The sequence below is a fragment of the Streptopelia decaocto genome, assembly GCF_964273445.1.
Source record: "Streptopelia decaocto genome assembly, chromosome: 2".
NCBI lineage: Eukaryota > Metazoa > Chordata > Aves > Columbiformes > Columbidae > Streptopelia > Streptopelia decaocto.
Genome location: NC_138655.1, coordinates 28,748,574 through 28,767,077, shown reverse-complemented (window position 1 = coordinate 28,767,077; position 18,504 = coordinate 28,748,574). Strand labels below are relative to the sequence as shown.

The 18,504-nt window shown below is 38.4% G+C and overlaps 1 protein-coding gene across 1 annotated transcript in view; it reads left to right on the top strand.

Moving 5' to 3' along the window:
- The window catches only part of LOC309437038 (carbonic anhydrase 3-like), a 143,485-nt gene that overhangs the window by 7,494 nt on the left and 117,487 nt on the right, over positions 1-18,504 (top strand). Inside the window, exons 3-7 of the mRNA XM_082046896.1 lie at positions 8-126; positions 953-1,045; positions 1,966-2,031; positions 3,068-3,223; positions 7,024-8,193. Coding sequence (XP_081903022.1) covers positions 8-126; positions 953-1,045; positions 1,966-2,031; positions 3,068-3,223; positions 7,024-7,143 — 554 coding nt within the window. The 3' untranslated portion in view covers positions 7,144-8,193. The remainder of the gene's footprint in view (positions 1-7; positions 127-952; positions 1,046-1,965; positions 2,032-3,067; positions 3,224-7,023; positions 8,194-18,504) is intronic.

The window sequence follows — 18,504 nt, the reverse complement described above, 5'->3', positions numbered from 1 at the left end:
CTTGCAGTGCTGAGAGGTGGGCCACTTGCAGGAGTCTACAGGCTGCGTCAGCTGCACTTTCATTGGGGTTCATCTGATGACCATGGCTCTGAGCATGTTGTGAATGGAATGAGATACGCAGGAGAGGTAAGACTCACCACTTTTTACTTTAGAATAGGGCGTAAAATAACCTTTGTAATTATCGTTCAGGTGGAACAAAATTTGTCATTTGACTGGTCTTCAAGGAGTTCTTTCTATTAACTTCATTTGTTTGTGACATTTTCTTCTTACTCCCATCAATTTTTGTAAATGTGAATCAGGCTGAACCAATTGTCACAGCAGAAGAAAATTACTATGTGAAACAAAAGCTTCCATGTTCTCACACCCACGTGATTTAAAACATAAAATGGCAAGACTGAATTGCTGAGAAGCACCGCAAACTTATTAAAACAGTATTCTGAAAGTATAGTATTGTAGCAGAAGTATAAAATTGTGGCAACAGAAAGGAGGAAGAATGTGTTACCTTGATATTCTACCATTTCAGGATTGTAAGAGAAGATGAAAACTGTAAATTAATAATGTACATACCTTATCATCATACGGATTCTTTGCTAGAATTGCTGTAATTTGAAAGCCAAATGCAAATGGATCACATATCACAGATTACTTTGAACTTCATACTCTACCTGCTTACTCAAGCATCTTTTTTATGTGTTCTTCAGCTTTAAAATGAGATTTCTGTTCCTCTTTGCAATTTCTGTATTAAGATGTTTATAATTTGTTATAAAGCAAATAGTAGTCTAAATGGTAATATATGGCTGATAAAACTCATCTATGAATTGCTGTCTTTTTTTTTTTGGAAGGCCTAATCCTAATTATTTGTTGCCCCAAACTCTCTTATGTATATGAAGAACTCTAAATTCAGCCTCTGATGGCTTGCTCTACAATAATGGATTTTTTTCTTTCTTTCCAGCTACATTTGTTACACTGGAATCCCAAATATAGTAATTACCTTGACGCTGTGAGAAGAACTGATGGAATAGCTGTTTTGGCCATATTTCTGCAAGTAAGTAGAAGCAGGCAACCCTTCTTTGTACTGCTGCTACCGAGTTTTCTATTCTTACAGAGTTTAAAAAGCAAAACCCTCTGAATATATTTTCTAGGGATGGTACCACATTGAAGGTCTTGACTTCCAGTAATGCATGCTTTTCAAGTTATAGAGCATGAGTCATGTTATTTCAAGTGGTATCCAATATTACACACACTTGTCCCAGTAGCTATTGTGTCACCGTGTGGTTGGTGGAAACTGTAAATCCAGATGTATTTGCCCCCGCTTTGGGGACACGATGTCAGGAGTGGCCCTCTGACCAACAGCAGCCAGCTGTCTTCTGTGCTAATCACGGACTCATTTCAAGGACAGGTGCCACCCATAGGCTTCTCATGAACTTTCTCCCAGACAAAATTAACTCATGGACAATACTTGTAACTCATCTTTTCTAAAAATCCTTTTGGGGGCATGCAGTCTTAGCTTGAAATATTTGCCTTTGCTCTGTCTTATTTTATTAATATTGACTAGGGATAGAAAGATAGATGTCTGTGTTGAGATCAACAGTTGCAAACAGTAATCAGACCATGAAATCTGGATTTTAAACTAGAATGAAACTTCCTAAATTCTGTACCTGCATCTGAATAGTTGTTTGTCTTTGTTAGGCTAAAAGTCCATGTCAACATGAATAGCTGTACTGTGAAATTCCCCATGATGCTGAGTTTCTGTAATTTCCTTATTTGGATCACAATGTCTGTTGGGATACAGACAGAGAGTACAGACAGAAGACAGAGCTCACTCAGCTGGTAGGGGTGATTGGTTGGGCTAATGTATTTTAATTGTGTAGTTGCTATATGCTTAGATGCACATATAATAATAGGAGAAAGAAGAAAACTAGTCAAGCAGAACTCTTTGCTTAGCTCATGCTTTCTTCTTTACAGGTAGGGAAAACTCCCAAACCAGAGATGAAGAGAATTCTTGAAGAAATAAATGCTATCAAAACAAAGGTAATTAAGCTGGTCTTTTCATTACAGGAAGATAGCTGAAAATTCTCAGGGAAAAACCAACCAACCAACAACAAAAACAAACAAACAAATAAAACCCCAAAACTAAAAACAAAAACCTAAACAAACAAACAAACCAACAAAACAACAACCACCAAAAAAACACACGCACAAAACAACAACAACAACCAAACAAAAACAAACAAAAAAAATCCCCAAGAGGCATGAGTTTTCAAATTCTGCTCAGCAACATTGCCAGAATATACTTGTGGATAAAACCACAAGTAGCTTTTCCTTAACAAAAAAAACATCCTTTCTTCTTTTTACATATGAGCCTTCTTTGGCTTTAGTGGGCCTTGTAATTTTGTAAAAACTGAGAGTTGTCTCACCAGACTTCATTCACCTAAAATCTAGGTATGGAGTCTTATTCCCTGAGTGGTCAGTGGCAAAAGAAAGGCACCTTTGGAAATTGGTCAATTTGGTCTTGAAACAGGCTGCCTAATGAATCTCTGGAAATACCAGTGACTAGGCATCAGTGTCTCAGGTAACAGTATGTGATGAGAATCTCACATTTCATAGGCTGTCTTGTTATCAGCGCAGATATTATAAAAGTAGACTACCTCTCTCACTTCATTACATGGTGACCTAATCCAATACTCAGTAGACAGGCAGAATTTCCATAAGAAAGAAGATCAGAAGGAAGAGTATTTCTGCACAGGAGTGAGTGAAGCACATTGGTACTGGATGCCACTTAACATGGGTTAGCTTAGGTACAAAAAGTAGCATCATGGAGTTGTATGTTGTGTTGTGCTTCTCTGGGCCCATCTGTGAGGGTCTTTTAGTCCACTTACCTTTACATCATTATGTATTGTGTAGAAGTGTGCAGTTTCCTTAGTTTGTACCTCTGAAGTATCTGAGTTTCTTAAAATACCAGAGCTCCCTCTTTACCTAATCTTGGCTAGAGCTGTTGAAGATTTTTCTGTTTGGTTTTGTTATGTTATGTTTTGTTTTGTTTTGTTTTGTTTTGTTTTGTTTTAAGGGGAAAGAAGCACCTTTTCCAAACTTTGATCCTTCAATTCTTTTCCCTAAATCTCATGACTACTGGACATACCATGGGTCTTTCACTACTCCACCTTGCGAAGAGTGCATCACCTGGATTATTCTTAGAGAGCCTATCATAGTCAGCTCAGACCAGGTAAACTTCAAATAGATAATATTTTACCCACTTCTTTTTAGTTACATGCCATAATCTGATCACGCTCTTTTGACAAGGAAAATACTGGTTGGATTCTGTGAGAAAATGTATGATTAAAAGGGTAGTGAAGAACTGAATGCTTTAGAAACTGCTTTGGATTCCGCAGGGAACCTGTAAAAATCTTCAAAGGACTACAGCCTAATATGTGCAATCAACCTGTTAGACACATCTCTTTATCTGTTTCTCTGTGACTCCTACATTAACTAATTGAGCAGAGATAATGACTTGCTCTACTTGGAACAGCTCATTATCTCCTAGCCCACATCAGACATTGTGGAGGTTTGAATCCACAGACATCACAACACAGTGTAGATGGTAAAGGTTTATAGCAGTTTGGAGTGTGACTGAGAGCAATCAGTAGTTACTAACTCCCGTAGGCAGTTAGTGCTCACCGGGGCAAGAGGCCTCTTGCAACATCAGCTAAAGAAAAGTTTTGTTTCCCAGTCCCTGTGTTCCCACGTTGTTCACTCTTGCTAGTAGGAAAGGATGGAGCTGGATGTGGCTCACACCTTTTATTTTACACAGAGCTCGAAACACTGCATTATACCAAGAACAAATGTAGGAAAGCTCAAGTCATTAACTTATACTTTCGTGCAGCCATTTAAATCAGAATTCTGACACATTTAGCTAAAGCTTCTGTTAGCTTTGGATTAACAACTTTGATTATGCAGGATTTTTTCAACCATTTGTATTGTCTCAAGCTTCATCATGTAAAGTATTCATTACTTAGTGTGATGAATGTTTGAGGGTAATCACTGGGCAAATTATGAGACAAAGCTGCTGTGAAAAAGTGACCATCTGCAGTGAAACACAGTCAGGTACCTTAGTGACATTGCACACTGACTGAAGCAGGAGGCCACTGTTCTCACCTAATGCAGCAGAGCATTTCCAACTTTTTGAACATTCTACTGTGCAAATTTGTCTCTTATAGCATGCTTCTTTCAAAAACATCTTTTACCAGAATACAAATTTAATGAGATTGGTGATTCTGTCTGCCCCATGTTCTAGATGGCACCATGTAACCAAGAAAATTACAGAAGGGTTGTGTCAGGTGCTTGATACCCATGTTTCTGGAAGGTTTACCAGCTGAATTTTCACAAACATGAGCAGCGTCAGATAACTATTATTTCTTGTTAATTTGAAAGCATTTTCTGGTCTCTTACCACAAAGAAGTGTTTCTTGTTCATCCTTATTCCCCATCAGTCCCATTTACAGTAATGTGAATGCCCTCTTTCATCACATTTCAGCCTATGATTCTACTTGTACCACACAAGCCAGTTTTCTCATTAATCAAGTGACTGACATATTATGTAGATATTATACGTAGACACTTCTCATTTTAGGCTCTTGAGGTGATAAGGTGTTTTGTTGCTTTGACTGATGTGTGTGTATCACAAAAAAAAAAAAAAATCTATTTTCTAGTACTTTGTATTTATGTGGCTCTTCATCTTTTAAATAATAGAACTCAAGTATGATGGGAACCTTAGCTGGCAAGAGATGAAATATGGTAATATATTCATATAACGTACAGTTTAAATTTTCTCAGCTTATTGAATTGATCTGCCTCCTGTTTCCTTGCCCATCTGAAAATTAAAATACATGGGATATTTTGAAGCTGGTACTTGTGTGGAAGATAAAAATATGCTCTGAGTGGTTTCCACAAAATAAATCTGCTTCAATGTTCATATTATAGAAGATCAACTACAGATTTTGGTGGGGAAATTGAAGTCATTGCTGAGGATGTCTCATTTAAAATGTGTTTTTAAAGGAATGATTAATCACATCATTGATCCAGCTTCATGAAAAGATTTTTTGATTACTTCTGTATTTGGGTCAAGGCCCTTTTTTCAGCTTTTATGAAGTTAGTGAGTTTTGGGAAATGTACTGACCATTCTCTGACTGGCCCTACTGTAGAAAAAGTGGAGCGTTTAAGGTAAAAAGAAAATTACTACATATGGATGGGACATCAGCTCTTACCCCGAGAGAACAGCTTTTCAGGCAGAATTGGCAGTATATGTGAGCTACTGTGTACAAATACAATAGACTTTCCTCACTCCAGAGCGCCTGCAGTCTAAATAACGTAGTCATAAAAGAGGATTGTGTTACCAATTATTTCTAATCCTAGAAAGTGTACTACCATGGCAGCCTCATTAGTAGTAATTATTTTAAATGCGCGTGCATTCACAGTGGATCGCTTGGATGCTTTTGCAGCCAGATGGTAATAGTATATTAGCTGCAAGGATAAGTGCAGTCCCTGCGAATCAGTCCTCTGTGGGAAAAATCAATTCACCAGAAATCCAGTGAGATGTAGAGTGGGCAGCCCAGCTGCTCAGATTACTATCAATGAAAGGATTGGAATTTAACTATGGAATAATTCTGTCCAAGTGCAGACTAATTTTTTCACCTTTATGTAGCTGTGGCCTGAAAATATGCTTTTTGGTTTTTACCGAGTAGGGCAGATCTTCCACAAAAACCAGCAGTCTTCTCCAATAGTACTTTATCAGTATTAACAAACTGATGAACTATTTTAATCTCCTACTGTTCCTGTACAAATTATTCTTCATCTGAAATCTGAAATTTAATTTCAGATGAATAATTGCCCTGATGCATGTTGTACTGGTTATAAATGTGACCTCATCATTGTTCAGGCAAGCTGAGACAGCTGGCTTTCCTGAGCTGTGCAGTGAAGAGCAATGTTGAGATCCTGAGCTGGCTCAGTCTGTTAACTGGAATTATTACAGTCACAGTGAACCCGGCTTTGACAGCCCAGACAGAAGTTCTGCTTCTATTGGCCTTGAACTCTATACTGTAAAAGGCAGACTCATCCATGTATTGAAGCTCTTTGTGAACAAAGTTGATGCTTGCAATGAACGGGGCTACGTTTGCATGTGTGCGCATGGGGAAATGTCTGCATCCTTTTCACAGTCAGCCATTCAAACAGGGAAGTGTAGGTGTCTGAATCATAGCTGATATGCTTTCTGTCCAGTCCTGTGCGTGGCAGTGACAACAAATAAACATAATGTATCTGTAACTGGGTGTATGTGTTACATCCTTTGAAAATCAAAAAGTGGTAGAGAAAGAGCATTACATAGTTTCGAAGAGTATGGGTAGAAATCTTATGGCATCCCTCAAAAAAAACACCCGAGTTAAAAAAAATGGCCAAGGAGAGTCAAGCTGAAGACCCTGTTTACAAGTAATTTGAAATCTTGATCAAGTCATTATCGAAATTTACATTCCTATTATTAATAATGGACGTTTTTGCGTCACTGCGGCAGAACATATCCTCTGCTACAGACCCACCATGGAAATGAACGGTTAGTTTATATTTTAGCTTTAACACCTTGCCTTTCTAGAAGCTTCTTAATTAGACAGTAAGGCAGGGTTAGAGTAGGAGAGGTTTATTAGGGCTTGACTGTTCTATTCACATTTTCTGAGGACTTCCCACAGTTTCTGTGGCTGCAAACAGTTCTGTAGACAGGTCATAAATGACAACACATTTTTCAATCCTGTTCAGATAGGACCCATTTTTTCTGTCTTGACTATTTCTAGGAATATTATTGCTAGGAAAAGAGCATGAGTACAGTTCTTGTGGTGATGGGCTGAAGGACATCTTCACAACTTTGAAGGAGGCTTTCTCCTTGACTTCTGGGGCTGGGCAAGCCTCCTTTGTTTAGCTGTTGGGCTATGGATTTGATCCCAAAGGATTTCCATCGTGACATTTCAATTTTGCTCTCCCGCAGATGGCAAAGCTCCGCAGCCTATCCAAGAATGCCGAGAATGAACCTGATCTCCCCCTGGTTGATAACTGGCGCCCGACTCAGCCTCGGTATTTCAGGATGGTGAGCGCATCATTCCTCTAGGGCCTGGCTCAGGTTGTGTGTCCCTGAGCATGGTGACCTCTGCAACCAAGAGGTGGTTTTGTTTTGTGTCCTCTGTTGCATTTAGACAGAACTCCAGCTATAGGTCCAGAGGCTGAAACTTTGAGTCGTGAAATGTGAATTTCACTTTCAGAGGATGACATTTACTTAGGCAAATCCTGTCATTAAAAATGAAGTAGAGAATCTGTTTGGCTCTTCACAACTGCTTTAACATTAGCTTTTGTTAATAGTACAAAGGAAGAAAGAAGATGGTACTAACAACTACAAAACCATGTGCTATTGCCCACGCGTCCCTTGATGGTTGCGTTTTTCTGTGCTAAAGAGGTAATTGTGTTAAGAGAGGTAATTGTTTTCACCATAAGACCGTATTTTTCAGTAGTTGTTTTCAGCATTATCCATATCCTGCTCTGAGCTGCACCAGTTAATGCAGTTTCCAATTCTTGGAACTGAATGAGAGCTCTCTTTTGGTATTTGATACATAAAATAATGAAGGATAGACAATTTTTTCATTACCATTGATAAAAAACTAAATTAAACTTCTTAAAACAATGGACAAGTGAAGCAGAGGTCTATTCTGAAGACTGTGGTGAAACAGGTTTATTCTGAAAACTTCATTCACTGATTTATACATAGTTAAAACTTTGGAATGAGGGAAGAGCTGTTTCTGATTGTGTCACAACTGGTTGTCCATATTAAAAGACTAATGTGCATTTTAATGTTGTAGCAATCAAAGTGACATGGGTTTTGAGAATTTGGTCTTTGTATCTTGAATTTATGTTTTCTCCATGTGTGCAAGTGACTTTTCTGTGTAAAAAGGGTGTTCAGACAGCAAGGGTTCTTAATCCTTTTAGTGGTTTTTTTTTAGACCGATTCTCACTTCATGTGCAAATGTAGTTGATACTGCTGTCAATAAGATTTGTGTATAAATATCTGAAAACACAGTTTGACTCTTCTGATCAAAATGCAGTTGACCAGGGTGTTCTTGTCCCTTGTTTTGGCACAAAGAACAATGAACCAGGTTCATAAGCCTATGTTTGAAATAACAGTATTTCTGCATTAAAAAGCCCAATAATAAAAAATATATTTACTTAAGAATTTTTGTTCTGTATTTTTTTTTTCTGATTTTAGAAACATGTAAAATAACAGAATTTTAAGAAAGACTTATCAGTGTCCTCTGTAATACACCTTCCTGGAAAATGATGATGGAAGGTATCTTTTTCAGATGTTTATTTGAACTACAAGAGTACTGAGAATACTTCATGTGACTGCAAGCAAGGAAATAGCATCTTAAATAGGTGACATCATTGAGACATCCACATCTATTCTTTTAGTAAGATCATCCTGTTCTGAAACTGGCTTTTCTCGTAATGTCATATGAATCAACTGCTTCGCAAGTTGATTGCACAGTGGAAAAGTTCATTCTGTATCTAAACCCATTAATCTGAATGGTAATTCACACTGAGCTCTGGAAGTACAAAGCAGCTGCTGCTCTGGAGGTGGCTGGACTCCCAGTGCTGTGTTCCAGGGCAGTAGGGTGTCACTGAGCTTGGGGATGAGACGGGTTGTGCTCCCTGTCTCCAGCTTGCCCACTGTGAAAGCTTCTGGACTGTGTCCTCACTTTGCTTTCTTCCTTCAAATAGGTGGTGTTTTGCCTGGGAAACTTAATGCAGTCATTGTTAGTATTTCCCAAATAATTTCCCAAATGGATTACATTGTGCTGTTCATGTTTGTGTTTTTCATTTGTAGCCACATTGTGAAATTATTCAGATGAGTTAACAGCAGTTTACCTTGCACCCACAGATTGCTGACTTTGACACAGATTGTCTTACATCTACATGCTTCCACTTACTCAGATGAGTGATTTACACCAGCAAAGCCTATGCAGGTCCCTACCTATGTTTGAAAACTTTTTTTTTTTCTTTAAATACTTGATTAGATGTAATTTCTTCCCAGATGGGTCATTCCAGGACAATTCAAAGCATGGCTTTGTGTTTGACCCCCAGTGCCCAACACAGTGTTAGCTGTAGGGGTTAGAATATGCTGCTGGATTGTGCTTTATACTTAAGAGGAAGGCTTAATCCATAAAGATTTCTTTATCTCATAAATGTCTAAGTAAATATCCAGAACAAATCAGGAGGTGTTCTGTATCTGGTAACTGATGTTACTCTGAACACGAATGCAAGTCATAGAACATCACTGACCATGCAGGACAGGGCTCCGATGGAATACCAGGTGCTTCCTGACTTGAGGTGAAAATGGCAATTTCCTGATGTGTGAAAATATCAGAAAACAATACCATAAACATATTTTTGCTTTCTACTCATTCTCCAGTCAATTTTGCAGTGCATATCTGTTTATATGTTGCTTCATTAGAAAAAGGGATTTTGAAGCAAAAATTATTTTTCTAAAATGTGCAATTTGCTGTGAATTACAATAGAAGTTATTTTATAATGTGTTTTATTAAACTAAGTTGCATATCTTAGGGCAGGCTTTATCTTTCTTGCAATTTACGATGTTGCAAAGTTGCAACATGTAATCTCAGGAGTATCCTAGCGATATGGTGGTTTCCCAGTCACACTTTGCAAAGGAGCTGTGTGGGTTTTGGAAACAAAGCTGAGGTCAGCCTTATCCTCTAGACCCATGTTTATTAACTTTTAAAGTCAAAGCAACCACTCCAAAGAAAGTGTCATTGGACTTTTTAAGGTAGTTGGTTTCAGAATATCTGCATTTATAATTAGTAAAAGGTAGACTAAATTAGGTTCAGGACTGTGTTGACTTGGTTGCAGATAGGAGAAAGTCTGTGAATGTGGATTTTTAGTGGTTGTTTTACAGACCCCTTTCCAATGTTTAAGGAACTGTCTGAAGTAACGATGATAGAGTGAGAAAATTGGTTCAGCAGTTGTTGGAAAAAAGGGGAAATGTGCAAGCAGAAGGAAAACTAAAAGCCAAAGTATGGGGCTGGCACTTTGGGGACACTGTTAATTGAGCTGTAAGCTGAAAGTATGAGGAGATTAGGGAGAGTTTTCAAGGCAGCAAGGGAGGAAATATGGGGGCTGTCAGCATTTAGAAGGTATTAATGTCTGATGCAATCTTATATTCTCTCTGGTTGTGTTCATGGTTATTTCACAGAGGTATTGTACTTCTAATGAACCAGAAACCTGACACAGACTTCACCATTTCTTTGAATCACGGATGTTTTCTCTGTCACATTAAACACACACAACTTGCTTTGACTTTCCAAGTCCTTCACAGACTTCTTTCTCCCGACGTATTAGCCAAGACTCAGAATCAAAGTGTCAGTTCTTGTCTCTGATCAGCAAGTGTTCATTTACATTTTCAAGCAAGCATGAATTTAAGCATCCCTTCGTGCTTGGGAGGAGCTCTACAAAAAACACTCAGAAAAGTCCTTAAAACTGTCCAACAGAAAAAAAAGAAATCTAATTCTTAAAAATTCTTATATCAGCCCAGAACTGATAGTAACAGACCTTTAACTTACCTTTTTCTTTTTAATGTCCAAAATTGTCTGATGATTGTATGCAATTCTCCAGAAATAATAAAAATTTGAGGATCTTATATATTAACTGTCTTTTCTAATACTAATTCACGGTACACTATGTGTGTTTGGTGGCTGTATTTTTTGAGGGGTATACATCTACCCTGTTCCATGACATTGTTGATTTATGCTTATTAATTCCTCATAATATTTTTATTACCGGAGAATGGTATTTCTGAATTATGGTCTTTCGTGTATTCCTGAGGAAATTGGTAAATTTTTTGTGAAAGCTTCCATCAGGATCAAGGGAGAAAGATTTTCTTTTCTCACACCTAGCCTGAATGCCCTTTCATTTACTCAGGACAAGTCTGTCTGACCAGACTTTTAATCTGAATGAGAGTGTGGGAGATAGATGGGAATAAGAACTGCATACTTTTTCAAAAACTTTTCTTGTTGTTATAATAGTTTCAAAATTACAGTGTTTTCTTTTATAATCTTTGATTTCGATTTGGAGAATAAATACTTACATACAGTATACAAACCAAAGGTATATTACCTGTATCCATACGCAGTAAATGGCAGATCATGGTAGTTTCTGGTGGGAGCCCTTGAAATGGTCTGATGGTGTGGAATGCATGACAGGAATCTTTACTGAGAGGCCAAGAGTCTGTGTGTGTGTGTTCCTGACACTACATGAGTGTTTCAAATAGGTATGTTCTCAGTAGTACCTCTTTTGGAGTCTTGAAGCTTTCTGGAATTTCCAACAAAGGTGACACATGAAATTGAATAAGGACAAAATTTCATAAAGATACATGGATAACATTGTTCAGGGGTGGATATCACAGGTAGTGTGTGTTCCTCACCATCTTGGACATGGTTTCTCTTTCCAGGCAAATAAAAAGGAGAATATCCTGTGGAATATCTCTTGCCAATGTAATACTTAACTGTTTTTGAAGAGGAAGCAGAACACTTAACTTCTAAAAACTTAGCTAAGCTATTATTCACTGCTGTGCATTATCCTGTATTTATCTTGATTGACTTTGATTCATAAGAGGCAAGTGTTTCCTCATCTGTATCTGTGCTGCCAGGTTAAGATTTTTCTCCTGCTGTCACATTGATACTGTCTTCTGCCAGCAGCTCTGGTTCTCTAGATCTTATTGGACTTTCTTACCACAACATTTCTGGTTTTTTATTAGAATTAACTTCAGGTATTTGAATATTCCTGTTATCAGGGTGCAAGGTTGAACATCGACTCTAGATTTCCAGGGCCGAGATCAAACATAACTCAGGAGAGAAAAAATATCAGTCTGAAGAAAGCTCACAATAGATACATCCGACATTTTCATAATCAGACAGCAACATTTTCATTCTTGAAATTCTTGATTTTTTTTTTCCCAGTTAGACTGTGCCTGAATATTTAAAAAGAGATACAGATTTAGGTTCCTGTTCCTGAATGAAGATTTGAATTTCAGTGCAAGTGAATCACTTTAACAAAATCGTAATAGTCTTGGAGATCCAGACATTAAATGTTGTCATGCCTTGTGTGTATATAATGGATGTACTATGGAAGTTCTGTACTGTATTGAACTGATTAATTTTGCAGGTGAATATGGACCAGCACTGGTGCTGTGCTTATTTTATTCTTATGTTAACAGATTTTTTCTGCCAGTAACGGTATTTTACTCACCAGGGTATGTCTGGCTTATGACAATATAGTGCTGAGCATGTGACTTTTAACTTGCCTAATTGAGCTGAGAATAATCTCATCAATGATCATCTATATTAACGTAACAGCATCCATAATAACGACATCCGTAGATCTTGTTAGGTCTAGAATATTAAGAGCAGCTCTCACTGTGCCACAGAAAGGAGTGAAAAGCAAGGAAATACCCATCAGACATTTCACAGGTAGTTCTGCTGGAAAGCTAACACCACTTCTGCAGACTGGCCCTGCAGAACCAGACTCGAGCTCTTTTTGCTCTGGCAGATATTCCAGAAGGTATTTGGCTGTTGCCGAGGTTTCCATACATGTCGGTCATATTTTCCATAGTTGGCACACATCAGAGTTTTTTGCTATAACCTGATACCTTGGCAATGGCAATTTACAGTCTGACACAATGTGACATGCTTCTTTTGTGCTCATATACACGCTGGGTATCCTAAACAAAAAGTTGTAGCTTTATATATATATATATATATATTTTTATATATATATATATAAGCAATTTTACATTCCTTCATATTTTTTCTGGGCCAAGATGTTTAAATAAAACTCACAAGTCCATATCCTCGCCATCTCATTGAAGTGAGAAGCCCCCTTATCCTCAGCGGGGCTAATGACATTTAGAGACTGTGATGTGGGAAGGTGCTATGCCCCATTAATACTTAAAGTAATGCCTGTGGTTTTGCCACTGTTATACCCCATTAGAACATTATCTGACCTTTAGAGATAAACAGATCAGATGAGGCAGCACAACATTATCTTGTTACATCTGAACAGATACAGAGAGAAATGCCATGGAGATCAGCATAAGGCTTGGAGCGATCAGCCAGCTGAAGAGTATTCCCTGAAAATAAAACACAACACAACCCTTGAAATATTTCATAGTTCTGAATGTGCTTCTTTATAAGTTGATGTCAGGCAAGATTATTCACAGAAGTAGAGCACATGAGCAACTCTCCACTCTGGGTAAACAATTTCCTTTCCAAAGTCACAGAAACGGTGTATATGGCAGTCCAACGTATGTATGACTTGACTTTGTGTTGCAGATAAATGCAAAAGCTATTTCAAGCACTTAACATGCCTGACACTTGCAGCCTCTGTGTTATCTTGCATGTGCAGGAAGGAGGTGAGGATCTCCAAATGTTCTTCAGAGACAAGATACCACATCAGCAACAAGTCAGCTCATTTTTTGTGTCACATGTATTTGCAATACTTTCACATAAATCTGTAAGCCACAACAAAAAGACTTCTTAAGTCATGTTTTATGTTATATCATCAAAATCTTTATAGTAATTATGCAAACACAGTTTATGGAAAGTAAAACTCCATATGTAACCTTTATCAAATCTAGCCTATGTTGTAATTTTAAAAACAACATCAGAAAAGGAATATTGACACTTCTAATGTTTTCAGATCTAAACACCAATGCTACTGCTGAAATGTGTTTCCCTCTTTGCTCCATTTCATTTCAGAAATGCCCGTCTTAGTTTTTGTTGTTAGTCTTGTTTTTCAATTTTAGCTTCTCTTCTAGCAGTCCCAACCTGTCATTCAAATAGATTTTATTACTCTTTCAAACTAAACCTTACCACACATTCAAACCACATTTCTTAGGCTGTTACCACTTGGGGTTAGACTACAGGATCATGTCCTTAGGCATCACCTTCTGTTCCAGGCAGGGATCCTTACTCTTCCTTTCTTTCCTGTTCCACTCCCTCACATATGGGAGGGATATTCAAAATCACAAGTTCACTTAGCAAGTTTTGCAAACATCACCTCTAAATTATTGCTGCCCTCCTTGCCATTCAGATGCTGAGAAGGACATAGAAATACTGTTAGTTGAGAAGAGGCTACTTTCTTTAATGACTGTGATGTGTCTGGACCTGAAACATTGGGAGATAAGTCAGCTACTTAGTTGAAGGTTCATAAACCTTTCAGCAGTCGGTCCTGTCCTGCTTGAAATGCTCTGACCTTTGCTATCGTGTTTCTTCTGGAAGTTGCCTGATTAGATAACTCACTGCTTTAAATCCTTGATGGATTTAATGACACAAGGGCTGCAAAGTGACTGTGAACTCTTGACCTGTCTATTTTCTACTTAAATTGATTAGTTGGTCACTCAGCTAATGATAGCTGCTGCAGTATGTTGGCATGCATGGTGGTATTCCTGGCAGTCTTCATTAACAGTGGGTAAATTAGGTCTCAGTTCAAAAGTAATGTATAATAAGCTACAGGAAGAGTATCTGAAGAGATGCTTGCAGAGCTAACCTAGGAAAAATTATTCTAGGTACCTGTATATACAGTTAAAAGTGTCATGTCTTTATTTTGCCTATTTAATGATAAAGGCAAAACCAGAGAGACAGACAGACAAATACTCTGTCAATGCTACCCCATGGGGACCAACTAACTCTTGGATCTTTCCTTACTGCTTTGTTATTGATTACATTTTGTGCATCTCAGGTAAAAGATAACACCATTGAGCTGTTCTTGAATAATTCATTTTGCAGTGAACCAGAGTAAAATCCAGCAACACACAAATTTCAGAAGCCTCTGTGACCTGTGAGATTTATCAGGGGAAATGATTGCTCTGGCCTGTCTTTGAAACAAATGGCTGAGAGCAGCAAAACCACTGAAGCTTTGTATGCTGCACAGCTGCTCCGGGACCTGCAATCCCCAGGTGGGTTCCCTGAACTCCAGGAAAGCTGGTGGCCCTTCCCCAGAGGGAGCACGCGTGGGTCTCCTGCCTACTCTTGACTGCTCTATGCTACCTGCAGGAAACAAAAACTCAGACAACTGCTTCCTTTATCAAATTTGGCCAATGAACTCAAACATGTTTAGGAGTGGCTGACTGCCAGATACATGCGCATAAGGATACGCATGACGACATTTTGTTTTGGTAAACAAAACAAGGTCCTAGGTCTTAAAGATCAAAATATCAATTAAAAAGAACTGAGAAATACGAGCCAGTCCACATGAAATCTCATGGTTGCAAAAATGTTTCTAACTCTTATAAGGTGATAAGGACACTATTTCTGTGGGCTACTGTTTTGCTAAAATTTATGGATTCAAATTGTAATAATACAACTTCTGTAGAGCTGAATACAAAGCATGAAATAATGCATTTACTCAATGGCATAAAATAGAGAGTGAGCTTGTTTTAGTTAATGATTCTTGTTTGGAACTGGTATGTTCCTGTTCTTTGCTACTGAGATTTTTAAATCACTCTCATTTCCCTCCTGCCTGGTTCTCTTATAAGGAAATAAAAATAATGGGATTCTTTAGAAAAGGCTCTGATAATAGGCATATCTTTCTAGATCAGTGTTTCAGGAGCTGACACTTTCCAATATTTTTTTTTTCATAATAAAAAATAATAAAATCAAGGCAAATTTTTGGCTGAGGCACGTACTCCAGCAATACGAATGAGAAAGTGTGACGGAAATGATTCATTTCTTGTGAAGGTCACCTATTTTTTGCTTTCGCATAAAAATTTTTCTCCTAACTATTGCTTCTGCATAAGACCATCAAGATAGAGGAATGAATACCGGTAGTCGCAGTCTCACCTATTACAAGCACTTACAGGCTGCTATTTGACCCTCCAATCTGGCAGACCAGCTCTTTTATAGCTTTTTACTCATGGCATTAGTGTGGGAGGTTTCTGAGGACGGAGCCGAATGTGTCTGAGCAGCTGTTCTGCTGGGGATCACTGATGATCTTTGTGTGAAAAAGGTGATTCACGAGAAGATTAAGTGTATATTTGTTCTACAGAGAAGCCACATTACTGACATATAGTCCTTTGTTTATTCTGGTAGACCTAAGAAGAGGTATCGACGGGTTTCACCTCAGATGCTTCAGTGTCTCCCAGTGTCTTGCTCTGTCTGGCCAGGCCAGGATGAGTTTACAGAATGTAACACAGCCCTCAGACTAACACCAATATTAGTTTTGCATTGCAAAATATTTCAGCCTAAGAGTGGAGCCCAAGATCAAGCCACTAACTCTTCATGACCTTTGGCAAGTTTTTCTTTTCATCTGGAAGTTGGAACACAGGAACATCTCCTAGGAGGAGGCATGGAGAGCCATGCCAACGCTTGCTCCAAGGAATGACATGGTAAGCAGTCACTGAGCGTAATCAACGCAGCATCTCTGAGAACTGGGACATGGGTTTCCTCATGGCCCTGTGAAATTCCCAGCTGGTAGGCTACCTGTCCTATTAAGGGAGTTGAGCTTCCTTTTTTTAACACTCTCTCAAGCCCTCTGAATACTTCACACTTTCCTTTAGGAACTTAGCAGCTTCAGTTCTTGGAGGACAAAGAATCTCCCAGGACTTAGTTATAAGCATATTAACCTCAGCTGGCAAATGTTTTAAGTCTGAACGCCCTCTGGCTGGACAGCTGCAAGGTCTCATACGTGCACAGTGGCCCAGCAATCCCTATAAAGAACAGTGGCAAAACCTGTGTTTGGAGAAGGTTTTGTTCTGCACTTTGTATTAGGTTTGCTGAAAAAAATGCTTACTGTGTGGCTTCTTCTGGACTCTAGCAAGAAACATGGCAAAATTCTGAGCCTAGGGTGTGTGTCTTCATTGCACTCTGTTGAAATACTGGATGTGGGGATAACTGTTGGTTCAGATATGAAAGCCTGTCTATTTGCTCTGGAGAATTCTTTTTATTTAAATTTTGTACTTGGGCATGTATATTTGACTAAGCTTTGTTTGGTATTTAGGTACAAACAACAGATACATGAGAAGAAAATTTACCTTTGATCTGATAGCAAATTATCTGTCCTTATCCACTAGAATTGCAATTGTATTTGTCTCAAGCTACTGCAAGCTCTTTGTTAATGGATTTTATATCCTATGTGCCTAGGCAAGATGTGCATTTATAATTGTTTGCACCGTGAAGATGAATAAAATCTAGCTATTAGCACCTGATTGCTTGGTGGACTATAACCCTGTCTCCTGAGCATGGTTCAAGGAAAGGCCTTTCGTCAGAACAGCAACTTCATGGTTTCTAGGAGTGTTCTCCTCCTCCACTCTCCAGTGGTGAGTTCTGAATGTACCACGAGTTTCAAGCACATCCACCCTGTGATCTCTTGTCTAAAACAGTTTGTGTGTAACAACTACACAAACAGTGGATAGTTTCACCTGTAGAAATTCTAGTTTTTTGCTCTTTTCTTAGGTTTCTCAGGGGTGCGCTACATTGCGTGGTTTTCCATAGCAAATAGGGAAAGTGGATTCACTTTCTCATTACAAGCTATGCTAGACCTGTCTCAGTTCTGTTTTATTTCAGTCCTCCTGCATTCAAAAAGGTAGGGAGGACACAGCAATAGCTGTACTATTCTGAAAAATGTTACTTTTATTTTTGCATATAAATTCTACACGTCTGCTAACAGATGTTGCACTGAAGATTAGGAAATACACTCCCTCTGACAGAAAATATTCATACTGGCAAACTATATAAATAGAGTAGGATTTGTGGTCATTTCTTAAGTTTAGAAAAGGTTATTTTTCTACTAGTCTCAGTAAGCATCATGGTCTTAAGCCTGTTTTGACAGGTTGGTGCTAAGCATTATGGAGTGGTAGCCTTGCTTGCACTCCCAGCCTTGAAGGGTAATGCTGGTTCTTTGCATCCCTCATTTTGTATTTTCTTCCTTTGAGCTATTCCAGCGTGACTCTATATTCCCTTCAGACTACAACTGAAGGTCAGGATCTGTCAAACTTAAGCTTTGCCCTGGGAGAGGAGAGTCACCAATCCGAGGGAATTTCACAGTGAGTGAGTCTGGAGTTGAAAAAAACAAGTTCAGGTCAAACTTCCATTCCTGGATTACTCCAATCAGACTGTGCCAGAGCAGATTTGTGCAGATAGCTCATCTCAGATTTTCATTCCTGACTGAAGCTTTGAGCTTCAGCAAACACACCATTCAAGTGAGTACACATGAGGGCACAGCAATAATCACCTAAGGAAAGAGATAGTCTGCACTGATCATGAGCTCTGTGTACTTTTGTTTTGAAGGAAGTAATTACAAATTAAGCACAACATTTTTTATAGAAAAGTTGGGGATCACTGACACACTACCTAATCTTTTTTTTTTTTTTTTTTTTGCTTGACATCTGTAAACATTTATTGGGTTTTATTGAGTG